At 60.6% G+C, this 22,500-nt stretch overlaps 1 protein-coding gene across 2 annotated transcripts in view; it reads left to right on the forward strand.

Annotated features, from left to right (window-relative positions):
- HIVEP3 (HIVEP zinc finger 3) overlaps positions 1 to 9,437 on the forward strand; it is a 460,018-nt gene extending 450,581 nt beyond the window's left edge. For both annotated transcript variants that reach the window (XM_055341678.1, XM_055341679.1), the window contains 2 exons: positions 2,705 to 3,618; positions 4,649 to 9,437. In XM_055341678.1, the coding sequence (XP_055197653.1) occupies positions 2,705 to 3,618; positions 4,649 to 5,395 (1,661 nt within the window). In that variant the 3' untranslated portion in view covers positions 5,396 to 9,437. The remainder of the gene's footprint in view (positions 1 to 2,704; positions 3,619 to 4,648) is intronic.
- Positions 9,438 to 22,500: the final 13,063 nt, after the last annotated feature.

A 22,500-nucleotide genomic window follows, 5' to 3' on the forward strand; every position in this document is an offset into this window, starting at 1 on the left:
CCCTGCAGAGGGAGCAGAAGGTACAGAGCTCCCGAGGACCAGAGTGGGGGGAGATGAGCTCAGGGAACAGAAGCCATGAAGGTCAAGGGGTGGGCTTGGCAGGGCCCTGGAGTGATGTCCCGCAACTCTCAGTGACTGTGTGCGGAGGACGGTGGAGAAGGGGTGCAGGACAGTGGAGAAGGGGTGCAGCCGGAGGCAGTTATCAGGCCCAGGGCATGTTGGCCCAGATGGGGTGGAGGTGGGGAGAAGCCGTAGGGCCCTGGGAACGTTCTGTAGCTGGAGCCCACAGGTTTGGCTACCACACGGGGCGGGGTGGGGGTGGTGATAAGGATAGATGATGGCGTGAGGGAAAAAAGGAGCCAAGGATGAGGCCCAGGTTTATGGCCTAAGACACTGGAAGGACGGAATTGCCACTTCCCGTGATGATGAGGAAGATTCAGGGAGGAGGAGCGAGTCTGCTAGACACCAAGTGGCGCTGGGGACACGCCTGGCCTGGGAACGACTGCCTCCCGGTGGCCAGGCCCCTGCGGCAGCGAGGAGGTTGAGGAGGTTGGGCAGCAGCGCCACCGTGTGTCCAGCCCCCTCGGCGCCGTCGCAGGCTTCCTTCTGCGTCTCCTCAGTCCCTTGGTGGGTGGACCTGGGCGGTGATCCCAGCAGTGGACCAGCAGCGCCTTGAGGGGCGTGGGGAATGGGCCGCCCCGGCAAGGCAGGAGCCCAGCTGTGGGGGGCCTGGAGCACCCTGTTCAGGCAGGAGCCCCTTGGCTCCCATCAGCCCTGCCCTGGGAGCCTAGGGCAGGCCACTCTGGGCCTCTGCGTCCTCATCCCTAAAGAGGCTGTTTAGGAGGGCTGTCTTGACTCCCTCACCGGTAGTACTACCCCTCTGACCGTCAACTGTGAGATGCTTGCAACGGTGCTGGGGCACTTGAGATACTTGCTAAGTGTTACTGGGGCCTAACTAGGTGTCAGACCCTCACGATCCTCCTAACAGCTTCAGGAAGTGGCTTTTATTGCTCTTACCCCCATTTTACAGATGAGAAAACTGAAGGAGAGAAAAAGCAAAGAAGGGTAATAATGCTGGGATCCAAACCCAGACCATTTCCTGCTTCTTGGCATATAACATCATTTTTATGCTGGCAGTGTAATAACGCAAGAGTTGTAAACCTGAGTCCTGACTCAGCCACTACTCCCTGGTGATCTTGGAGAGGAAGCCCTTGCCCCCTCTGGGCCTGGATTTCCCCATATGTAAATGAGGGGTGAGGCCCGGTGACCTGCTGGGTCTGAAATAGGTCTAAGGCAAAGCCTGGGCGCTGTGTGTTTTGCATATTCACCCCCACATCCCTCCTGCCTTCCCCTGTGCTCCCAGCTGCCAGGAGACCTTGGCCCCTTGGTCCTTTGGCCCACCCTTCACCTGCCAACCCCAGTTCCACCCCATGGTTTTTGACCCACTGTTGTCCACTTCATGCATCTCACGGCTGCCTGCTGAGCTATGTGGAAGCATGAAGGCTTAGGCTCTCCAGCCCCAGGGCTGCTGGGCCTGGTGGAGTTTGGAAGCCCGGCTGCACCCGCCGTCCGAGTCAGCTCGTGTGTCTAGCTCTCTTGGTTGGCGGTGGAATGGGTGCTGGTGTGTCCGAGGGAAGTGCTGGGTGATGAGCCCAGAGAGGGGCCGGCAGGACCCAAATCCTCAGGAGCCTGATCGGTGGGCCAGACGTTAGCAGGGCTCTCTCAAGAGTCCTGATTGCCGCCCATTTTCAGGGGTGCCCAAACTAGACTGCTGTCAGGTTAAAAGTTGCCCAGATGCTTGGGGCTGCCCCCGCCAGAAGCCAGACCGGGAGGTGCTGCAGAGCCCTACTCCGCGCTGGCTGGGAGCAGCAGGAGCTCTGCAAGGGGAGCACGTCCTCTGGACAGGAGCAGCTGGGCCAGGACACTGCTCTGCAATCTAAGGCCACCTTAGTCCTCCCCCCACCCCGCCCCTCAGAGACCAGGACCTGCCACCTGCCAGATGCTCTTGCACCAGCCGGCAGCAGCCTGGCCACGATGGCAGATGCATGTTTAGACTGACCACAGCCAGTGCCGCTGGACCGGCCTGCATGGCTGCTGCGTCCCAGAATAGGATAGATTTCTTCTTGAACGTACGGAGTGGCCATAGTTACTTGAGCCATTTCTCTGTGCCAGGTGTGCATTTCCTCCTCCCAGTGCACCCCGTGAAGGAGGTGAGACTATCACACACTCGCTCGTCTGACAAAGTGGGGGGGCAGCACAGCAAGGTGACTTCCTGGGCTCCTGGGGGAGCCAGCACTGAAATCCTAGTGAAGGGAAGGGAAGACGAACTAAGAAAAAAGGCCTGTCTCGTTTGCTGGGGTTCAATCCCAGCCCTACCACTTATCTTTCCCGAGCAAGCTACTTAATCTTGCTTACCTTGGTTCCCTGGTCTGTAACGTGAAGATAAGAACAGTGGCGACCTCACGGGATCACTTGAGGACTAGATGCATTAACAACACGAAGGTCCTAGAACTGACCCTGGCCCGGGGTAGACGCAAGGCCCCTCTTGCTTACCGTGATTATTTACCAAATGTTCCCGCACCTGTCACGGCCCCCATCCTCTCAGCCCACTCTCAGGCCCAGCCTGCAAACAAGGACAGGGGCGCAGAGGGTGGCGGGGTCGGGGCCGGCAGTGACCCCAGGGTCTCCTGTGTCCACCTCTCAGGAACCAGTGATGACCTGTTCCAGGACTCAGAAGGGCGAGAGGGCTCGGAGGCGGTGGCGGAGCACCAGTTTTCGGACCTGGAGGACTCGGACTCGGACTCGGACCTGGACGAAGACGAGGATGAGGACGAAGAGGAGAGCCAGGACGAGCCATCGGGACCGGCCTCGGAGGCACCCCCGCCCGGCCCACCGGCCTCGCTGCCGGCAGACTCCTCACCAAGTCCGGGCCCTCAGCCCCCAGATGCCACCTCCGGCAGCCAGGCCACACGGGGCAGCTCGGTCCTGGACGCCGAGCGCCTGGCAGCCGGCAGCTGCTCCACGTCCAGCCAAAGCGCACTGTGCCTCCCCCCGCTGGGACCAGCCCCCTCGGGCCCCATGGAGAAGGACACAGGCTCAGCCCCGAGCGCCAAGGCTGTGTCCCCGAGAAGGCCGTGGTCCCCCAGCAGAGAAGCAGGCAGCCGCCCACCACCGACCCACAAACACTCACTAACCAAAAGCGACTCGTCTCCCCAGCGACACTCACCGGCCCGAGAGCCACAGGCCTCAGCCCCAAGCCCGCCGGGCCCCCGGACGGGCCCTCTCCCCTGTGGGTCTCCAAGACTCGAGCTCTCTCCTCTCACCCCCCGCCCCCTGGGGAGGGAACTGCCCTCCCGAGCGCATCCGCCCCCTGAACACAAGGGGGCCCCAGACCCAGGCCCCCCCAGACACTCCCCCACCAGGAGACGGTCCCCGGGCCAGGCCGAGTCACCGCCACGGTCAGCGCTGCCGGGGAAGTGGGCCTGGGCTGGGCCGGGCAGCCCCTCAGCAGGCGAACGCGGCCCAGGCTCGGGGCCGGCCCCGCGGGCTCTCCACCCGCCCGCGCCTCTACCTCACAAGCTTCTCGGCAGAAGCCCCGAGACCTGCGCCTCCACGTGGGTGAGTTCCTGCCCCTGAGAGGCCGGGGTGCTCCTGATGGGGGGGACACCGTGCACTCGTCCCCGAGGTGTCAGACCTGTAGCTTCACAGCCCGGCCAGCCCGGCGATTGCTGATAACATAGCAAGTGTTTGTGGGGTGCACCCAGTGCCAGGCACCAGGCGGGGTGCCCTGGAGGCAGCCAGTACAGACTCAGAAGCAGCGGAGCGTGGACACTGGGGCTGGCCTTGGATGCAGGCCTAAATGCTCGCGCCCTTCCCCTCCCAGGCCCCCAGCCCCACACCTCCAGCACCACTGTCACCAGCGGCCTCAGAGATACCACCTCCAACACCTTCCCTGCCAAACCACCAGAACCGTCCCTGCCCCGTCCTCCACGCCATGTCCACCGTCACTGCACTAGCAAGCCCCTGCCACCACCGGTCAGCTGCCCCGGTGTCGCCACATCAGCAGCCCAGTAGCATCCTGTCCCCACCACCACCATGCTGCACCATCACTGTCAACCTACCTTTACCTCCCAGTGCCTCCCCTGTCACCGTATTGTCACGAACCAACCCCCCCCCCCCCCCCGCCCATCCACTACCAGCAGGACAGATGATGTCACTCAGAGACTCAAGCTCCTCAAGCTCCTGCTGGGGCACGGACTGGGAATCTTGGTTTTTAATTTTGGGGTCACATGAAAATTCCTGGTGGTGGGAGGAGGTAAAGAGCCTAGAACGGGAGCTCACATCCAAGGGGAGAACAGGGTCAGGCCCGAGTCTAGGAACAGGAGAGGCAGCAGAACCAAGATAGCGGGGGAGGCCCACGGCACACAGGCACGTGGGGGGGTGCGGGGCGAGGACCGAGGGCCTCGTGGGCTGCCTGCCTCAGTGCACCAGCACAGGGCAGCACCCCGGGCAGGGAGTCGGAGCTCAGCCCCCACCCCAGCCCCCCCAGGACTTGCCGGGCCAGCCCCCGCCTCATGTCTAGGCCTCGGGGGTGTCCAGGAGCCAGCGCGGAGCCCTCGCCTGACCCCGTCTTGTTTTCTGACCCCAGCAGAAGGCCGCACCCCGGAGTCCCTCCTGCTCGCCCGGCCCCGCTCCCCCGCCCTCCTCCCGACCCTTCTCGGCCCCCCACGACTTCCACGGCCACACCCCAGCGCGGACAGAGGAGAACATCTTCAGCCACCTCCCCCTGCACTCCCAGCACCTGCCCCGGGCCCCGTGCCCCCTGATCCCCATCGGCGGGATCCAGATGGTGCAGGCCCGGCCGGGCGCCTGGGTCGGCGGCTTCTCGGGCGGCGGCAGCGACCTGACGGGGGCCCGGGAGGCCCAGGAGCGAGGCCGCTGGAGTCCCTCCGAGAGCTCGCCGGCCTCCGTGTCCCCCGTGGCTAAGGTATCCAAGTTCACGCTGTCGTCGGAGCTGGAGGGCAGGGAGCGCCCCGAGGACCCGGGGAGGACGAGCGGGGGCCCGGGCCGGCCCCCTGACCGGGAGCCCCGCGCCGCCCAGGTGCCCGCACAGCCCAGCCCCTGCGCCCCGCCCGAGGCCCGGCCGCCCCCTGCCCGCAGGCCCGAGCCCTGGAGCCCCTGCGGGGAGCCCGCCCCCCCCGCAGCCTGCGCCCCGGCCCTGGACCGCAGCAGCTCCGTGGGCTGCCTGGCCGAGGCCTCCACTCGCTTCCCGGGCCGGAGGAGGCACCTGTCCGGGGAGCCCAGGACCAGTCGGGGCTCCCCCGAGCCCTCAGGAAGTGGGGGGCCCGGGGCACTTCCACGCCAGCCAGAGGACAGGGGCCCCCCGAGCGCTTAGCCTCTCTCCGGCTGCTTCAGCATCTGGCTTCTGGTGTTCGGCAACGGCAGACGTTTCCAGGCCGCCTCCTTGAAGTCATCTCGCTCTCATGGGCTCCGTCTCCCATCTGTCCGTCTGTCCAAGAAGCTTCTGCTCCGCCCCCACCTGTTCTATCTTCCCACGTATGCAGTTACCTGTGCCTTTTTCTATACCCTTTGTTGCTTGAAAAGAAACAAAACACACGCACACATTAAAACACACACACACACACACAACCAACAACAACCCATGAGGAGTTTGAGGCTGTGAATATTTTGTGCTTTTGTGAGAAAGAGTGTAGGTGGGGCCTCACCCTGGGCCACTGCGGTCTGCCGGCCACCCGCCCCCTCCATTCCCCCAAGGCTGGCCAGAGGTAACCATTGGCTGAGGGACAGGGGGATGCACTGAAGGAGAAAAAAGCAAAAGCAAGAAGCTTTGAAAAACATATAATTAAATGTAAAAGCAAGCCCTCCTATGTACAGGTGTTTATGGTTCCTATTTATTGCCGCTTTATTCCACCCCAGCCAGTGGCCACCCTCGCTGCCGGGAGAAGGGCCAGCGGCCCGAGGCAGAGGGACACGGGCAGGGGGACCCCACTCAGCCTCCACGGGCAGGCCCAGAAAACCCCAGCTTGCTTTTTTCCCCCGAGGAAAAGAAAATGCCACCTTTTCTAGGATTTCAACACAAATAGGAGGAGGCGAGAGAAGGTAGGAGCTTGCTGGTCCCCCCGGGCTCCCTGATACCCAGGTGGTGTGAGCTGTGGGCCCATCCTCGTATCCTGACAAACTCCCTCAACTCCCCACCCTCAACCGCTCCCCTCCACCCCCCACCCCTAGCCCCTCAGCTGCGAAAGGAGCCCTGAATGTCCACCTCCTGGTTCCTGAGCACCTGACGAAGGCCTGGCTTCAGGGCTGAGCTAACAGGCTGCCTCCCTTGTTCTAGAAACTACCCACGAGGCCGAAGTGACAGGGCCCAACCCATAGGGGTCAAGATCCAAGGTGCACTGCCTCACCGTTCCTGAGGCTGGGGCTTGGGTTTCATTGTATGTTTGGTCCCTGGGGTTCAAAGGGCCCTATTTCTTCCATGGCGGGGCTTTTCCAGGGCTGAGCCCCAAACATTTATAGGGACCTGTTTCTGGGCCTCTTTTTGGCGAGATGGGAAACCCGCCCCCCACCGCCATCCCCACCCCACGCACCGTCAGGCCTCCACTACCCCCAGGAAGTACCCAAAACCATGACTGGTGGGAAGTGCCCAGGCCTGTTTGTTGTGTTGGCTTAAATCTCTTTTAAAAATTACACACACACACACACACACACACACACACACACACACACAGGCGCGCGCGTAAAAAGAGAGGATGGTGTTTGGAATCTCCCAGCCTCCTCAGATTCTCTTGACCTAGAAGAATTGTCCCTGAGTCAATTGAATAATTCTCCCAAGTAATCAGTACTAGCCAGTGTCTCCTTCCTCATCCCCATCCTCTCCCTCAAGAAGCTGCCCTGGACCCCCTGAGGCAAAAACCTGCTTTGTAAGAAAAATAATATGACCAGAAATTAAAATCCCAAGTTGAAATGTAGAACTCATGTTTGCCCTGCCCTGGGAGAGGCGAGTTTTCTCCCAACCTTCTAGAATTTATTTTCTTTAGTTTCTACAAGGAGGAGAAAGCACAGGGACCATGGCCCACCGGGGCCAGGTGCTGAAGCCACCTTACAGAGCAGAGACTCCCTGACCATCCCCAGTCCTCAGCCAGGCCATGTGAATCCTGTGCCTGGGGCCTCCCGAGCCGTGTAGACAGGACACCGGTTGAGGCCCTAATTCCCTCCTGTGCCAGTTCAGGGCCTTTCCCTGCCTGGCCTCTGCTGAGCAGATGGGCCAGCCCCAGGTTCAGCTAAGACACAAACCAGACAATAGGGAAGGGCCTCCCTGGGGATGTGCTGGGCTCCAGGGTGCTGGGGGTGAGGTTAGCCGGAGTTCTCAGCTGCCCGGCCCGGAGTCCTGGGCTCCTGTGTGCCCTGGGACAAGGCCAGCAAGCCCAGCCTTGACTGTTTGGGCCTCACAGGAAGTGGGAAGGTGCCCAGCCCCGGTTCCGGCCCCGGCTTCCCTCACCCTCACCTCTCAGCCCTACCAGTGGACACTTGTAACACTGGAGCCTGGGAGCTGGATAAAGGGCATCGCTCCAGCCCAGGTTTGAAACTCTCTTGGGCAAGATCTTCCAGCCCAGGAGGGGTTTCTGCTAGCCGAGCCCAGCCCCAACCTTTGGGGGTGGCCACGCCCCTCCCCCCAGCCATGCACACCCCCCCCCCCAACTCTCCTCCGTGTCATTTCCCTGTTGAAGAGCCTGGCCATTGAGCTTTCCTTCCTGGGAGACCCAGTCATGGACAACGTGGCCAGCAGGGGACAGTCCTCGCAGCCACTCCGGCCCACAGGCACGGGCAGAGAGGACAGGCACCGGGAGTCACCAGAGACCCATTTCTCAATGACAAGGACACGATGCACAAATAGAATCTGGCCAAAGGGCTGTTGCTCCACACCGATCCCCAGAGGCATGGAATCGATGCCACCAGCCTGGGACGTATGTCCCTGGGCCCAGTGCTAACCCCTTTTGCCAGACTCTCCCCCTGCTCCCCCGACCACAGGGCCCCAGCCCACACACACCTCTCCATAATGCGGAAAGGACTTCACTGCATGCCCTCCCGGAGCCCCCGTCCCACTCTCAACCACTCCCACCTTTGCAGTTTGTGATGCTCGCTACTGTCCCTGTTAAGGGGGACAGGGCCGAAACGGTGCTGGGTTTCGCCATAGACACCTGCTGGTGCTCCGTCGAAGTGTGCGGGCCGGTGGCTCCTCAGCCCAGGCTCACTCGGGTCCTTGGGTGTTGGCAGTGTGGCAGAAGCCAGATTACAGAGGGCTCACAGCCAGCCCTCGCCTTCTGTTGGGGATCCTGAGACACTTAGCCCCCAGGCCGGCCCTCCAGGATGCCCTCACTGTCAGCACACTCGTGGGGGTTCTGGATACTGACCCCGTTCTTCTCCAAGTCACCATTCCCCAGGCTCAGCCCCAGACCCCCAGCCAGGGCTTACACTCTGCCCACCCACGGACACCCTCCAGGACCCTGACAGCAACAAGCTGCCCCTCATTCCCTTTCCCATCACCTCCAACTTGCAAACCCAGAGGTCCCTCTGCTTCCCTCTTTCGGAAAAAGTCTGAAAGAATCAACTCCCCAATTCCTGTAGCCCCATTTCATTCTCACCCTGCACTTCTGAATAGGAACCAGCAATATATCTGAGCTGAACATGCTCTCTAGTCCTTTCTCCAGAAAGAAAAAAAAAAAAAAAATCCTCCTGAAAGGAAAAGTCCTGCCTTGGAGACAGATCTGCAGCATTGACCAGGGGAAGAAAGTTCCCGAAGGCCTGTCCTACAAATTCTGCTTCCGTGTTGTGGCTCCAGTCTGCTTTCCATTAGAAAACCGCTTCGGCACTTATGATCACTTTACTAAGCCTAGTGTTAAAAAAGAAAGAGAGAGAGAGAGAGAGAGAGAGAGAGAAGAGAGAAAAGAAACGTGTAGGCAAATGTAAGATATACGCTCTCTGTAAGATAAATATTTGCCTTTTTTTTCTAAAAGGTGTATGTATTCCGTATGTGAAATCGTCTGTAGAGAATTTCTATGTTCTTAAATGGCAATACATTCCAAAAATCGTCCTGTAGATATGTACAGCAGCCACACTGGGATGGGGTAGTTTTGCCTGTAATTTTATTTAAACTCCAGTTTCTACACTTGCATCTTGCAATGTCGGTATGGTATATATCAGTGAAAAAGAAACAAAACAAAACAAAAAATCCATGCAGGTCTAAAGCACAGAGTCTGATATACAAAAGGAAAAAAATGCTCAGTATTGATGTGTGTGACCTTTGTTGTAAATTACATCTGTACTGTGAATGAGAGGTTTTTACAAGTATAATAATTGCCTTTATTACAGCTCTGGCTGGGTGTTCAGCCTGAGGATATTTTTTAAAAAAAAGACACAGCACGTTGGAATAAATTTGAAAATCCCAACATAGCCCTGTCGCCTGGCTCGTGGTTTTTCTTGAACGCTGTAGAATGTCAGGGTTGGAGGGACACTCGGTGTATCGAGTGCTGCTTTCACTACAGAGACATCAGGCCCAGGGGAGGCAGGTGACCAGGCCAGCAGGACACAGCGGGTGACCCTTGTGCCCCTCGCTTCCGGGCCTGGCGAGGAGCACCAGAGAGCGCACGGTGTGGTCTGCGGTCTGGGTTTCCCGGGGCTGCCGTAACAACTTACTGCAGAATAGGTGGCTAGAAACAAAGAAATCTATTCTGTCACAGTTCTGGATACCAGAAGTCTGGAGTCTGGGTGTTGGCAAGGTTGGCTCCTTCTGGAGGCTCTGAGGGAGAGTCTGTCCCCACGCCTCTCTCCCAGCTTCTGTGGTTGCAAGCGAGCCTTGGTGTGCCTTGGTGTGTAGCCATGTCACCAGATCTCTTCTTCCCGCCTTCTCTGTAGGTCCCCCCACCCCTCAGCCTTCTCTTCTAAAGACACTGGTCATGGGATTTGGGGCCTACCCTAATCCAAGGTGATCTTATCTCCTGATCCTTCACGAATACATCTGCAAAGATCCTTTTCCCAACTTAACGTCACGCTCTGGTTCTGGGGACTGGGACACGGGCTGCACTTTGGAGGGCCATCATCCAACTCACTACAGAGTAAGACCTGGAATCGGACCATGACACAGCCTCTCACTGCCCGTGTGACCTTGGGCAAAGTACACAACCTCTCTGGGCCTCCTCCATTGCCCAACCGTAATGTGGAGGGTGGTTGTGGGGATTAAGTGAGGTGGCGTACTCAGGGTGGCTAATGGAGCCTCGAACATAGTAAGCCTTCAAACATCTCTGAGCAGGTGGCTGTGGGGGCTGCTGGGGACACCAGGGAGAAAAGGCAGGCATGGATCCCCCCACCTTTTGCATTCCATCATAATTTGCTGAGTGCCAGTGAGGGGTGAAGGTTGGATACAGCAGTGACCAGACAGTCCCACCCTCGAAGAGCTTACATTCTAACACGTCATTGCATGTACATTACCTCCTCGTGACGTTATTGCCTGTAAATTGCCTCCTTGTGATGTCATTGCCTATACATTGCCTCTTCATGATGTCATTGCCTGCAAATTGCCTCCCATGACATCATTGTGTGTATATTACCTCCTTGTGATGTCACTGCACGTACATTACCTCCTCGTGACATCATTGCCTGCAAATTGCCTCCCATGACATCATTGTGTGTATATTACCTCCTTGTGATGTCACTGCACGTACATTGGCTCCTCATGACATCATTGCGTGTACATTATCTCCTGGTGACGTCATTAATGACCCAATCACGTGGCCATAATTGCTGTGACAGGAGAGAACAAAAGCTCTCATCCAGACTGGGTCTGAGTCGTCCTGGAGACCTTTCTTGGAAAACACCTAAGAGTCAGAGGAGGAAGAAGAAGCCATGAGAAGGAGCAGCCCGGAAGTTCAGCACTGAGAAGCTAAGAAGCTGTTTCAGCACTGAGGGGATCACTGCGGACTTAGGGAAAGCCTGGCCTAGTACGGGGCCCGGTGCATAGCGAGCCCTTTGCAGGTACTGCTGCGTGTCGAATAACGGACAGGAAGCAGGGATGACAGATGCGACACTTTCCCAGGGGAGATTGGGGCTCCAGGGGGCATGCAGCCCAGGGAAGACTTGCAAGTGCTGCAGAGGGCGGGGTAGGGGGGTGCTGATGGGAAGGAGATGGTAAGAACGAAGCCGACATCTGTCCCCCACCCACCGCCCTGCACTGTGACCCTGTGAAGAGGTGCAGGGGACATCAGTGTGTCTGCTGGGGGAGAGGAAGTTGGGGGCGGCCCTGCAGAGAATGAAGTGAAGCCACCTAAAGATTACAGACTTGAGAAGGGGTGAACGACCTCGGAGGTGGGGAGGAGAAAGCTGGCCGGGGGACCAGGCCCGCTGAGGCCCGGGGTGCTGCACTGCATGGTTTCTCCCGAGGCGCTCAGCAGCCGTGGTGCAGTGCGGGCAGCCAGGCTGATGTCCAGCCCAGGGACAGAGGGACAGTGGGGTGCAGGAAGTGAGAGTATTGGCAAACAAAGAGGTGAGTTTGCCAGGGCAGGGAAGCAGATGGGTGGCTGATACAGAGAGAGGCCAGTGGTCAAGGGACAGGGCATCTGGACGAAGACAGAAAAGGCTGTGAGCTGTCCCAGCTCATTATTTCAGAGGCGAGCCATGTGGGCAGAGGACGGTCAGCCTCTGACGTGGCTGCTGAGGCGCAGGGAGGGAGGAGGCCGCTGCAGAGGAACAGGCCAGGAGACGACTGGCCAAAGTGTGGAGGTCACCTCTGGTCACTGCAGGGCTCGGGGGGAGATCAGGGAGTAAGTAGCAGTCAGGAGAGGGAGAGACAAGCACCCCTGAAACTCAGGGGCTGACTCAGCAAAAGCTTATTTTTTCCCTTGGCCACACTCTCAGTGGGGGTCAGCAGGGGAATGCTACTGACCCCCCACACACACACTTAGAGACCCAGGCTGATGGAGGGCATCTCCACGACCCCATGACCTCAGAGGCAGATGAAAAGAGCACTGCGTTCCCTTGCCCATAAATGTGTCCAGCTGGAAACAAGCCTCCCTCCCCTCACATTTCAGTGGCCAAAGCAAGTCACGCGGCCAGGCCTAAGGGAAGAGACCAAGATTACCTGGAAGCAGCCCTCATGACGGTCACACAGCTAGGACTTCCCGGAATCAGAAGTGCCCAGGAGATGAGCAGCTGTCGGGGCTGGCATGGGGCAGGGCAGGGCAGGGCCTGATGACATCGGCCTCAAAGATGCTGGATTTTTCCAGGTGATGAAAAAAACAAAGGTCTAAAAGAGACCCCAGAGGGATCCCTGGGTGGAGCAGCGGTTTGGCGCCTGCCTTTGGCCCAGGGCGCGATCCTGGAGACCCGGGATCGAATCCCACATCGGGCTCCCGGTGCATGGAGCCTGCTTCTCCCTCTGCCTGTGTCTCTGCCTCTCTCTCTCTCTCTCTCTCTCTCTCTCTCTCTCTCTGTGACTATCATAAATAAATAAAAAAATTTAAAAAAAAAATTAAAAAAAAAAAAATAAAAGAGACCCCAGAGAGTGAAGATGGCAGCTGGCATTAGAATCGTGGGGGTGTGCGTGAGAGCGAGTCCTTGTGAAGACCCTGGGCCTCAACCTAGGCGACTGGGAAAAGTCCCAAACAGCCCCAAAGAAAGAACGGCATTAGCATGTGCCTAGCATTTTGCAAACCTGATTTGTAGTCCTTCCGACAACCCAGCATTCTGGGGACGAGTTACTGTCCCCGTTTTTAGAGGAGAAAGGACCCCTACCTGCCGCAGGTGCACCGCTAGTCAGAGGCAGCTCCTCATGGAAGTCCAGGTTCCTTCCTTCTCTCCAACCTGATCTGTGACCCGAGGGGAGCCCTGGGTCTCAGACAGCTCCCCTCCTCCGCCCAGGAAGCAGTGGGACCAGGCAGGCCCACCCAGGCTGGGGCTTCTTCCCAGCAGCTTCCCGGCTTGTCAGCAGTGCCACCTGGTAATCACTTGGCTTCCCCGTGCCTGAGGCCACAGGCCCCGGGATCAACCGGCAGGTGCCCAGGTCTGGCTTCCCATCCTCCAGAGCATGAACACTGCATGCGAATTCTCTGCAGGACCGGCCACCTGCCCTCGCCCACCCTGCCACCAGGCCTCCTACAGCTGCTCTCTAGAGGTCACAAAGCACGTTCCCTTTTGAAGTAAGGCAGGATGGGGCCCACGCCCCCATTCCCCACATGAAGGGTCGAGCCCCAAATCACACCCTGGCCCATGGCAGGGCCGCTGATCTAGTAAGACCTGACCCAGAGCCTCAGGAGGGCTTAGGCTGCCGTCTGTGGCCATGGAGGTCTTAGCCAAGCTGTGCCTGGCTCCCCATCCAGGGTTGGGCTGATCCTGCCCTCACCCCAAAGCCTGGATGGTCTCTGGGCTCAGGACCTGGAGACCCCTGGGGCCAGGCCACTGCAGGCCGGACAGCTTCAGAAGGCAGGCCAGCCTGAGATGGGCATGAATGCAGAGAACCAGGAAGAAGTAGGGTCAGGGGAGGACAGAGGGCAGCTGAGAAAGAGCAGGTGGGGGCTGACCCCATGGGCTCATCACAAGGTGGAGGGCTCGTACCCCATCCCATTCATAGAGGAGGAAGACTGGGGCTCGGACAGGTGCTGCTGCCTTCCGAGGTCATAGTGGCCAGCGGCAGAGCCAGGATTGAAAACCAGGCCCTTATATTCAGGAAGTGGTTGGCTTCCTATGGAAGGGGGATCCGCCTCTTTGCTACTGAGCAGCCCTCGAATCTGGGTTGGGTTTGGGGGACCCTCGCACACATTTCCCCTGATCCCATCAAAGCCTCGGCTGCTTTAGGGAGACCCTTTTATTCATGAGAAAATTGACGTCCAGAGCCAAGGAGGGCTTGGCCCGGGGCCAGGGCTAGGATTCCCGAACCCTCAGCACAGCCACCTGCACAGCCTGCCCACCCTGCCCACCCCTCCTCTACCCCAGGCCCAGGTTCACCTGCCTGGCTCTCCTGCCCAGCTCTGCCTTTTTAGGAAAGGAAAAGAGCAGCCCCGGTGGCAGGCAGGCCAGTGGGCAGGTGGCCACGCTAATCCATCAGCTCCCGGCGGCTCTGGTTACCGTGGTTTGGGGCCCCGGCAGCCCGGGCTGGGAGTGCCAGCCCAGCCAATGGGTGCCGCCAGCTGAGCTACCCTGCCAGAGCCATACAAGGCCTTGCTGCGGCCCAGTCTCAAGCCAGCATAGGGCAGCCCCAGCGCCGGCACCCGCCCCGCCCGCGAGCCTGCCAGCCCAGCACGTCCTCGGACTCCGTCTAATCCAGCCTGGGAGTAGGCAAGGCTAGGGTGCACGTGCACCAGGCCCAGGGCTCCCCAGGGTCAGGAAGGTGGCACCATGAGGGCAGAGGCCAGGAGTGGGGCAAGGGCCTAGCTGGCAGTAGGGATCCCAGCTGGGGTCAGGAGGATGGAGTCCGACCTGGCCCAGGCTGAGCCATCTCTGGACAAGATGCCCTTCTGTCCCCGTCAACCCTTTGGCCTGACTGGCCTTCCCTGTCTGGGAAGCATCTCAGCAAAGTTAGTATCTGGTTCTTTCCAGGGTCTTCCCAGGGTCCAGGCCCTAAGTTACCTAATCTATCCTGAGTGTAAGCCTCTCAGAAGTGGGGGTGTCCGATGGTGTGTGCATGTTGTGAGAGTCACGTACCTGTACGTCCCCTTGTGGACCTTGTGTGGCTCCCGGTCACTGCGATGGGTCTGGGCCTGGGAGGGTGGAAGCAGGTAGGGACAGGAAGCCATCCCCCTCACCCAGCAGAGCTCAGCCCATCCGTCAGCCCCTAGTGGCTTCAACCTAATGCTCACGAGATCCCTGGCAAATACAACGTCTTGGCCCCATTTGGCAAATGAGAAAACTGAGTCACAGAGAGGTCCTTTGTCCAAGGTCAGGGTGCCAGGGTTCAACCCCAGAGCAGTCTGACTCTAAATCACTGGATACATAGAGTTCCTCCTCTGGGAATTTCAGATCTTGGAGGGACAGGGGCTACCACTTGGACCAAAGTGCATATGGAGGGATGAAGATGACTTTCTGAGACAAGGGGACCTTTTGATCCTGTGTGGGACAGGGTTTTCCAGACCCGGGAGGCACTACCGTTCCCCAGGCCATGGCTGTGGCCGCCCAGATGTTCAGACGCCCGGGTGGGGCCTCCTTGACCACCACTGGCAACTAGATTCCTCATGGAAGCCACCGGGTTTGAGCATCCCCATGTGTCCTACATGGACCAAGGTGAGCTTAGAGCCAAGACTGTGGTACTCTCCAGGGCCACCCGGCAGGTGAGGGAAACGTGCTGGCATGGGGGGGGGCGGGCCAGGCTGGCATTGGGCTCTGTTTGCTCACCCAAGAAAGGAGGAGATAAATATAGACACAGGATTACTCAGACACGGCCTGGGAAAACCGGCTCCACACCTTGACTTCAGCCCTGGACCAGTCTCACCTTTACCTGCCTGCCCACTCCATGCCTGCTGCCAGGCCTGCCGCGCCTCCTCCCAGGACTCCCCACCTGGAAACTCTGGGACAGCCCTTCCTACCTGCTCTCTGGGGGCGGGACAGAAACCGAGGCCCAGAGAGAGCAGGGCGCTTGCCTCAAGTCCCCCAGCAGGTCAGGAGCAGGCAAAGCTAGGCCCGCACCTGGCATTCGAGGTCATCTTTTCGGGCCCAGGCACTACATCCACCCGGACTCAGTCTCCCCAGTCTCCCCAGCTGAGAGACAGGGGCCTGGCACACCCAGCCCTCAATTGCCTTGGGCCTGCACATCCGATGGAGCTGGACACCAGCCAGCAGGAAGGGGCCTGGTGCGGGCCTGAGCGGGATGTGGGCGCTCGGATACTGGAGCCAGACTGCATGGGCTCAAATCCCGGCTGTCCATTTGTCAGCGGTGGGACTTCGGTCAAGTTACTTAACATATTTGTGCCTCAGTTTCCTCGCCTCTAAAATGAGAATAATAAGAATAGCTATTATTATATATTATGATCTACTATATTTATAAAGTGGTATAAATGTATAAATAAATTTATATTTATTAAATGTTAATATTGTGTACATGCGGTGTAATAATAGTAATAGCCCAATAACGGCACCAGCCTTCTGGAGTGTCAGGGAGGTTTAGATGCAAAGCACTTACACCAGGCCTCGGCGCAGAGCAACTGCTCCATGCAGGTTTGCTACGATCACCCCACAGAGGCAGGTGGGGGCTGTGACACAGGGGCCCTGGAGGGTGGCTCCGAGGCTCCTGCCTGCCAAGGCCAGGGCTGTACAGCGCCTAGGCCTCTGCTGTGCTGTGGCCCCTGCAGCAGCCCCCTCCCTCCCGGCCCTGCCTGCAGCTTCTAGAGTCAGGCAGACGAGGGGTGAATCTGGGCCCGTGTGCGGCCCCCTCCAGGCCTCAAATCCTGCTCCGTCCGCCCCGGGATTGGTGGGAGGCTTACCTAGGGAAATGTGTGGGAAACGTGGAGCTCAGCCAGGCAAATGGGCTCTCCACACCTGATCCATCCCAACCCCCTTTCTCTTGCGTCCCCCAGCTGCCTCCAGGCCACCTGCCCAGCCTGAGAGAAGGGGTACCTAGCTACATGACCCTCACGCATGCAAGGGCGCTCAGGTATGGGAAACACGCACCACCTCTGACACTGTGCACGGGCCCCTGCCCACAGGCCTGCGGGACCCCCAGGGATCCTTAAGTTCCCTCCTGCACCCTTCATGCACTCATGAGCGTCCGCACGGGTGTCCGTGCTCTCCCCCGTGCGCACCTGCACACACACACGTCCGTGAACGCATGGGCTCCCAGGGCACAGCCGTGCACACATATGCACACCCATGTATGGGCACAGAGAAGCAGGTGCCTGCAGGTGCGTCCCTGCCCATCCTCCCCAGCACGCACGCTCTCACACTCAGGGGTGTCCCAGCCAGGCCCGGCCCTAAGGTGGCCGTCTTCACAGCAGAGGAATGCAGACAGCTGGGGATACTCTGCCAGCGGACGTGAGGGAGAGGCCCAGGGGAAACCACACGGGCAGGAATCCAGGCAGGCATGCCAGGCTGAGGCGGGGCCCTCGGGTGCCAGGAACTGTGCTGGGGTGGGGGCGCATGTGCAGATATCTGCTCACTCCCATCTCTCCTGCCCCCCAGTGTCCTCGGAGTCTCTGGGACCTACAGGCCAAGGGGTCTCACATACCATCGTCCTCCCCTCGACATGGCAAGCAGGTGCTCCCCACCCAGCCCTGCTGTGTGGCAGGGCCCCGTCACTCCCCGGGTTGCAGTGGCTGGTCTGAGCTGTGAGGGGCTACACCAGGAGGTTTTCCTCACGGGGGCCCCAAGGGGACCTATGACCACAGAGATCTACAGGAGAAGTGTAGTCACTGACTCAACTCAAGGGAGGTGATGGACACCATGTGGAAGGCACCAGAACTCCTTGGGTAGGGCTCACGTTGACCCAGCAGCCACTGTGTGCGGAGGCACTTGTGTCTACCAAGTCTCCGAGTGTTCGCAAAACAGGCCCTGTTTCCATTTACAGATGCGGAATCCGAGGCGCCGTGACCTACCCAGGTGGGACCTACCCAGGTCCCAGCCCAGCACGGTGCACGTGTGTGGCCTCCGCCACCGGGCACATTTCACGCAGCAGGTGAACAGGTCTGCAGGTGAGGCCCAAACACGGTGGGCAGCATAAGAAGTACTGACCCAGATGCAGGGATCCCTGGCCCCAGGTGGCACCAAGGCCTGCCAAGACCCTCACCACATCTCCCTTCTCCAGGTCACAGCTGTGCTACCTGCTGAGCGGGGGCCGGGGGGGGGGGACAGGGCCACCTGGGGGCTTCGGCCTCTTTTGCCAGCACCCAGCATGGGGGACTAGCTGAGGCTGGGTGGTGGACCAGTACACCATGCTGGTGTACCCAGAGAGGGCAGGCACTAAGATGGGGACAAGGCCTCTGCATTGTTGGCCCCGGGGTGGGGGAGGTCATCCCCTATCTCCCCCATAAAGAACACATGGCCTCAGTGGAACAGAAGCCAACAAATTCCAGAACAGACTGAGCAGGGACAGGGGCTGGTGAGGACCCCAGTGAGGTCCTACCCAGTTGCAGAGTCCCTGAGACCAGAGCTGATGCCCGCAGACCCCTGGGAAAGGTCCCCAAGCCAACTGGGTCCCCCATGTTCCAGCCCCGGGGGGGACAACATGCACTCCGCCCTGGTGTGTAGGAGCCTGTGGAGGAAGGAAGGGGGAAGGAGGGAGTACATGACCAAAATCCCATCCAGAGAACCCCCGCTAGACTGGCCACCCTGCGTGCCCCCCTGCAGGCTCTACCCACAGGCTTGGCCACTCAGCTCCTAGGGAAGCTAAAATGCCAGTGGGGTCAGGGTAGGACCCAGCAGGCCGGTGACAAGCCCAAAGCCATCCAGGGCAGGAAGGATTCTAACTCCAGCCACCAGCGCTGCTCCTGAGGAGAGCCTGAAGTAGAGCCTCGGGCCTGGTCACGGCCGCAGCCCTCGGCAGCCTGGGGTGCCCAGCCTGCCCCTCCAGCCCAGGAGGAGGGCCCATCCCCTTGAAGAAGGGGCCCCGCCTCACTGCGCCAGGCTCCCACTGGCTCCCACTCGCTCCCCCGGGGACCAGAGTGTGGTCCAGGCCGATGACTCCTCCTCTCTGAGCCTCAATCTCCGCCAGCAGCAGCAGCATCAGTGCCCACCACTCAGGGTGGTTCTCATCATTAGACGGCACCACGTCTAGAAAGATCCAGGCGGAGGCTTGCACGCAAAAGGTCTCACCGTTCACCACGCGTGGTTCCCAATGACCTCGAGGCCCTTGCACTCCCAGGCTTGACACATTACCCAGCACGGGACTCCGGAGAAGAGCAAGACAATGTCACCCCACTCTTGGGCTTCCCAGGCCCAGACACGGCCGGGGGGGCAGGGAGTGACTCCGGGAAACACACAGGCAGGGCTTGGAGGGCTCGTGGGTGCCCCGCGCCATGTGGGCAAGAGCGCGGGCTCCCGCAGGGTCCGAGGGCAGCTCTCTGCGCCCTCGAGGCGCCACCGCGGCGCTTCCAGAGCACAGGCCTTCCTCCTTCTGGGCACCCCCCACCGTGCAGGTGCTGTTTCCCTGGGACCCACGCAGGGGGCGCGGGCTGCCAGGACCCCCGTAGGCCGGGCCCCGTGGGGTGTCCCCGAGTCCCGGAGGCGCGCGCACAGCCGGCGCGGCGGGGGGCGCACGTGGGGCGCTGCCCGCGGTGATGTCAGGCCCCGCCGCGCCCCGGTCCCAGCACGTTCGGCCCAGAGCAGCGGGAACAAAGCGTCCTGCGCATTCCTGCGCGCTGACTCACCGCCCGCACGTAGCGCCGCCGCCGCCGCTTTGCCCAAAATTGGTCGCGAGCGAGGGCGGGCCGAGCGCTGCGCGGCGGGGAGCGCGGGGCGGGAGCGCGGGGCGGGGACCCCCCCCAGGATTTCCCAAAACAGGCAAGAGAGGGGGCAGCGACCGGGCGGCGGGGATGCCCGCGGGTCAGGCGGGGGGGGGGGGGCACCGCGTGCGGCTGGGAGGGGGTGCAGCCGCCCCGCGAGCACTGCCTGTCTCTGAGCCTCAGTTTCCCCGTCTGCCAAATGGGGATGCATGCGCAGGGCACGGTCGTAAGCGCTCCGGTATGAGCTGGCTCAACGAATTCTTACACCAACCCGACGAGAAACGTGTAGGATCAGCACCATTTTACAAATAGGGAAACTGAGGCACGGGCACTGATTGGCGTGAGGTCCCCTACTAGTGAGTGGCAGGGCTGGGATTCGAACCCAGGTTGGGGTCTGCAATGATTCCCCCCTCCCCATAGGCTGAAGTAGGCAGAGCAGCGTCTGGGCCACGGTGGGTGGAGTGGGGGGGTGTCGTCCCTGCCCCCCCCATCTCCCGCCCCTCTAGGTGTTGCAGCCAGGCCCCGCCTCACTTCACTAACCCTCAGGTCCCTCACCTGCAAAGTGGATGCCTGCCGAAGGGCGCCCTCCGGGGGCGGTCCGGAAAATGACAAGTGGGGAGCCCAGTGTGACTGGGGGCGACGAGGCCGGTTGGATTGTCCCAGGTGCTCCTCCGCGGTGCCAACACCAGAGTACAGACAGGAGCCAAGCTAAGCCCGTGGCCACCTGCCAGGCAAGGCCAGGCTGGCGTGAGCCTCCAAAGGGCAACCAGGAGGCTGGAGAGCACTGAGCCGCCCCTTGAGAAAATATTGAGGTGGCGGGAGGGTCCTTGCCCCCTGGCTCTGCCAGCCTGGCCTCTTTCCCCCATTGCAGTCTGATGTCAGGGCAGGTGGGGCTCTGTGTAACTGTGAGGTGCCCCGGTCGGAGGCCTGCCCTGAGTTTACGGGACTGAGATGGCCAGCAGGTGGCCTGCCTTGCTCTTCCCAGGCTAAAGTGTCACCCACCTGGGGCTCATCTGAGAGTCACAGAAGGCCCTGGAAGGAAATTCCAACCCCAGCCGGCACTGGTTGGGGTCCCACGGCGTGGACTTCCACGGCACAGATGTGAGCTGACTCCACTTTGACCCCAGAGGAAGGTCAGCTCCTGGCCGGACCTTCAAGGCCTGTGGACAGGCCTCCAAACTGCTGTCCCATCACCGGGTCCCTCCCACTGTTCGCTGCAGCTCCTTTAGGACAAGCCGGGCCTTTTCAGGCCCACCAGCCTGCACCCACGCGGCTTCCCCAACTACCTGGAATGCTTTATCCGCCTTCAGAGCCCCGTTCCCGTGTCTTCTGCTGGAAAGCTCTCCTGACGCTTCACCAGCTCTCCTGACCCTGCAGGCAGAGGCAGCACTCACTCCTCCGGGGTCCTTGGGCACCGTGTCTATCCTTCCTTTTCGAGCAGCCCTGAGCTGGGCACAGGGCACTCTGGTCCTTAGGCCCAGAGCCTTTATCCCAGGGCCTCCACGCTCCTAGGTCCCCCTCCCAGGCAGGTACGGGGTCTCCCCAGATCTCATTTGGGCCAGAGACCCAAAGACCCAGCCCGGGGCTGACACAGAACAGGCTCAGCAAGCTTGCTGCAGGGCAGCGGAAGGCACGGCCCTGGGCCCTGGGGACCCTTCTCTTCTGGCCCGGGCTGCGTGACCCTGGGCAGCCCATGCAGGCCTGTCCCACCGGCCTCCTAGGCCCGCTGGGAAGATCGTTTGAAGGAAAGTGGAGAGAGTGCTTGGAGCATGGGCACAGCTCCCCGCACGGCTGTCATCATCACCGGGTCATTATGACGGACCTGCCTTGCGCCCCGGGCCTGGGTGCCGAGCCTGGGCGGCGGGCAGCCGATGAACTCAGCGGCAGCCCCGGCCCCGGGCTGACTCAGGCGGAGAAGGCACCGGGAGCAGCGGTCAGCCCGAGCCAGCCGGGCTCCGGCCCCCCCTCCCCACCGGACTCGCCCAAACCCGAGGCCATTCCGGGGCCTCTTATCTGGGGAGATAAAGGCCCCCTGCCCCTGAATGATAGATCTATTCAGCTGGCTTCCGTGTGACCTTGGCACCCCTCACCCTCTCTGGACCAGCCTTGGGGAGCGCCTGGGGTGGGGGGACAGGCAGTGACTTCACAAACCTCCCCGGCATGCCTTCCATGGGGGCATGGTTGGGGGCAGAGGGACTCCCTCACCGCTTCTGGGCCCCTGGGGAGAAGGTCCTGCTCTCTTGCTCCTCAGTATCCGCCCTGAGGGGCTATTAGGAGATTCCAGCAACCCTGTGACATCATCCTTCTGAGAGCCTGCGGCTATTATTTTTATGTGACACTTAGGGAAACTGAGGCGCAGAGCTCAGAAGGCCTTCACCCCAAGCCACACAGCCAACCGCCGGGACACTGGTGTGGGCGTCAACCAGCACAGTCAGAGCCCATTTGCTCGAGCCCCCCATTTTCTATGGGTTCATGGCTGGTGGCAGCAGCCTCCCTCTCTCCACCCCTAGGACACCAGCTGCGTGCCAGGGCTTGGACCAGAATCAGCTTCTGAGGTCCTCACCTGAATCCGTGGGACAGAGGAGGTGGTTAAAGCTCAGAGACCCGGGATGGCTTGGCCCAGGTCATGCAGCAGAAGACGTAGAGGGAGAAGCTGTCCCCCAACCCCCTGCCTGTTGTGTGCCCTCCACCAGCTACCTCCCCAATCTGTTGGGGTTTCAGGGCTCTGCCAGCACCAGGCCTCAGGGAGCCTGCAGAGACCCTCTGGCCTCACAGACACCCCCTGGCAATGGGTGGCCAGAGAGGGTGTGTGCCCAGCCTGCCAGGGTGGGCCCACCAGGCCTGCCTGGGCCCGAGGCTCCTTGCCAGGCTCACATGAAAGCGTGAGGTCATTGGCCATCCCAGCTCCCTGTCCCATCTCGCTGCCGTGACTCAGCCCTGCCATACCCAGACCTCTTCCTCCAGGGGACCCCAGCAATGGCCTGGCCTGGCCTGGGCTGCCCCCGCTCCCTGCCCGCCCACTCGGGGCCTCCCACCCTGAGTCACCGCTCACCTCAACCACCCAGCA

The sequence above is a fragment of the Nyctereutes procyonoides genome, unplaced genomic scaffold, assembly GCF_905146905.1.
Source record: "Nyctereutes procyonoides isolate TBG_1078 unplaced genomic scaffold, NYPRO_anot_genome, whole genome shotgun sequence".
Taxonomy (NCBI): domain Eukaryota; kingdom Metazoa; phylum Chordata; class Mammalia; order Carnivora; family Canidae; genus Nyctereutes; species Nyctereutes procyonoides.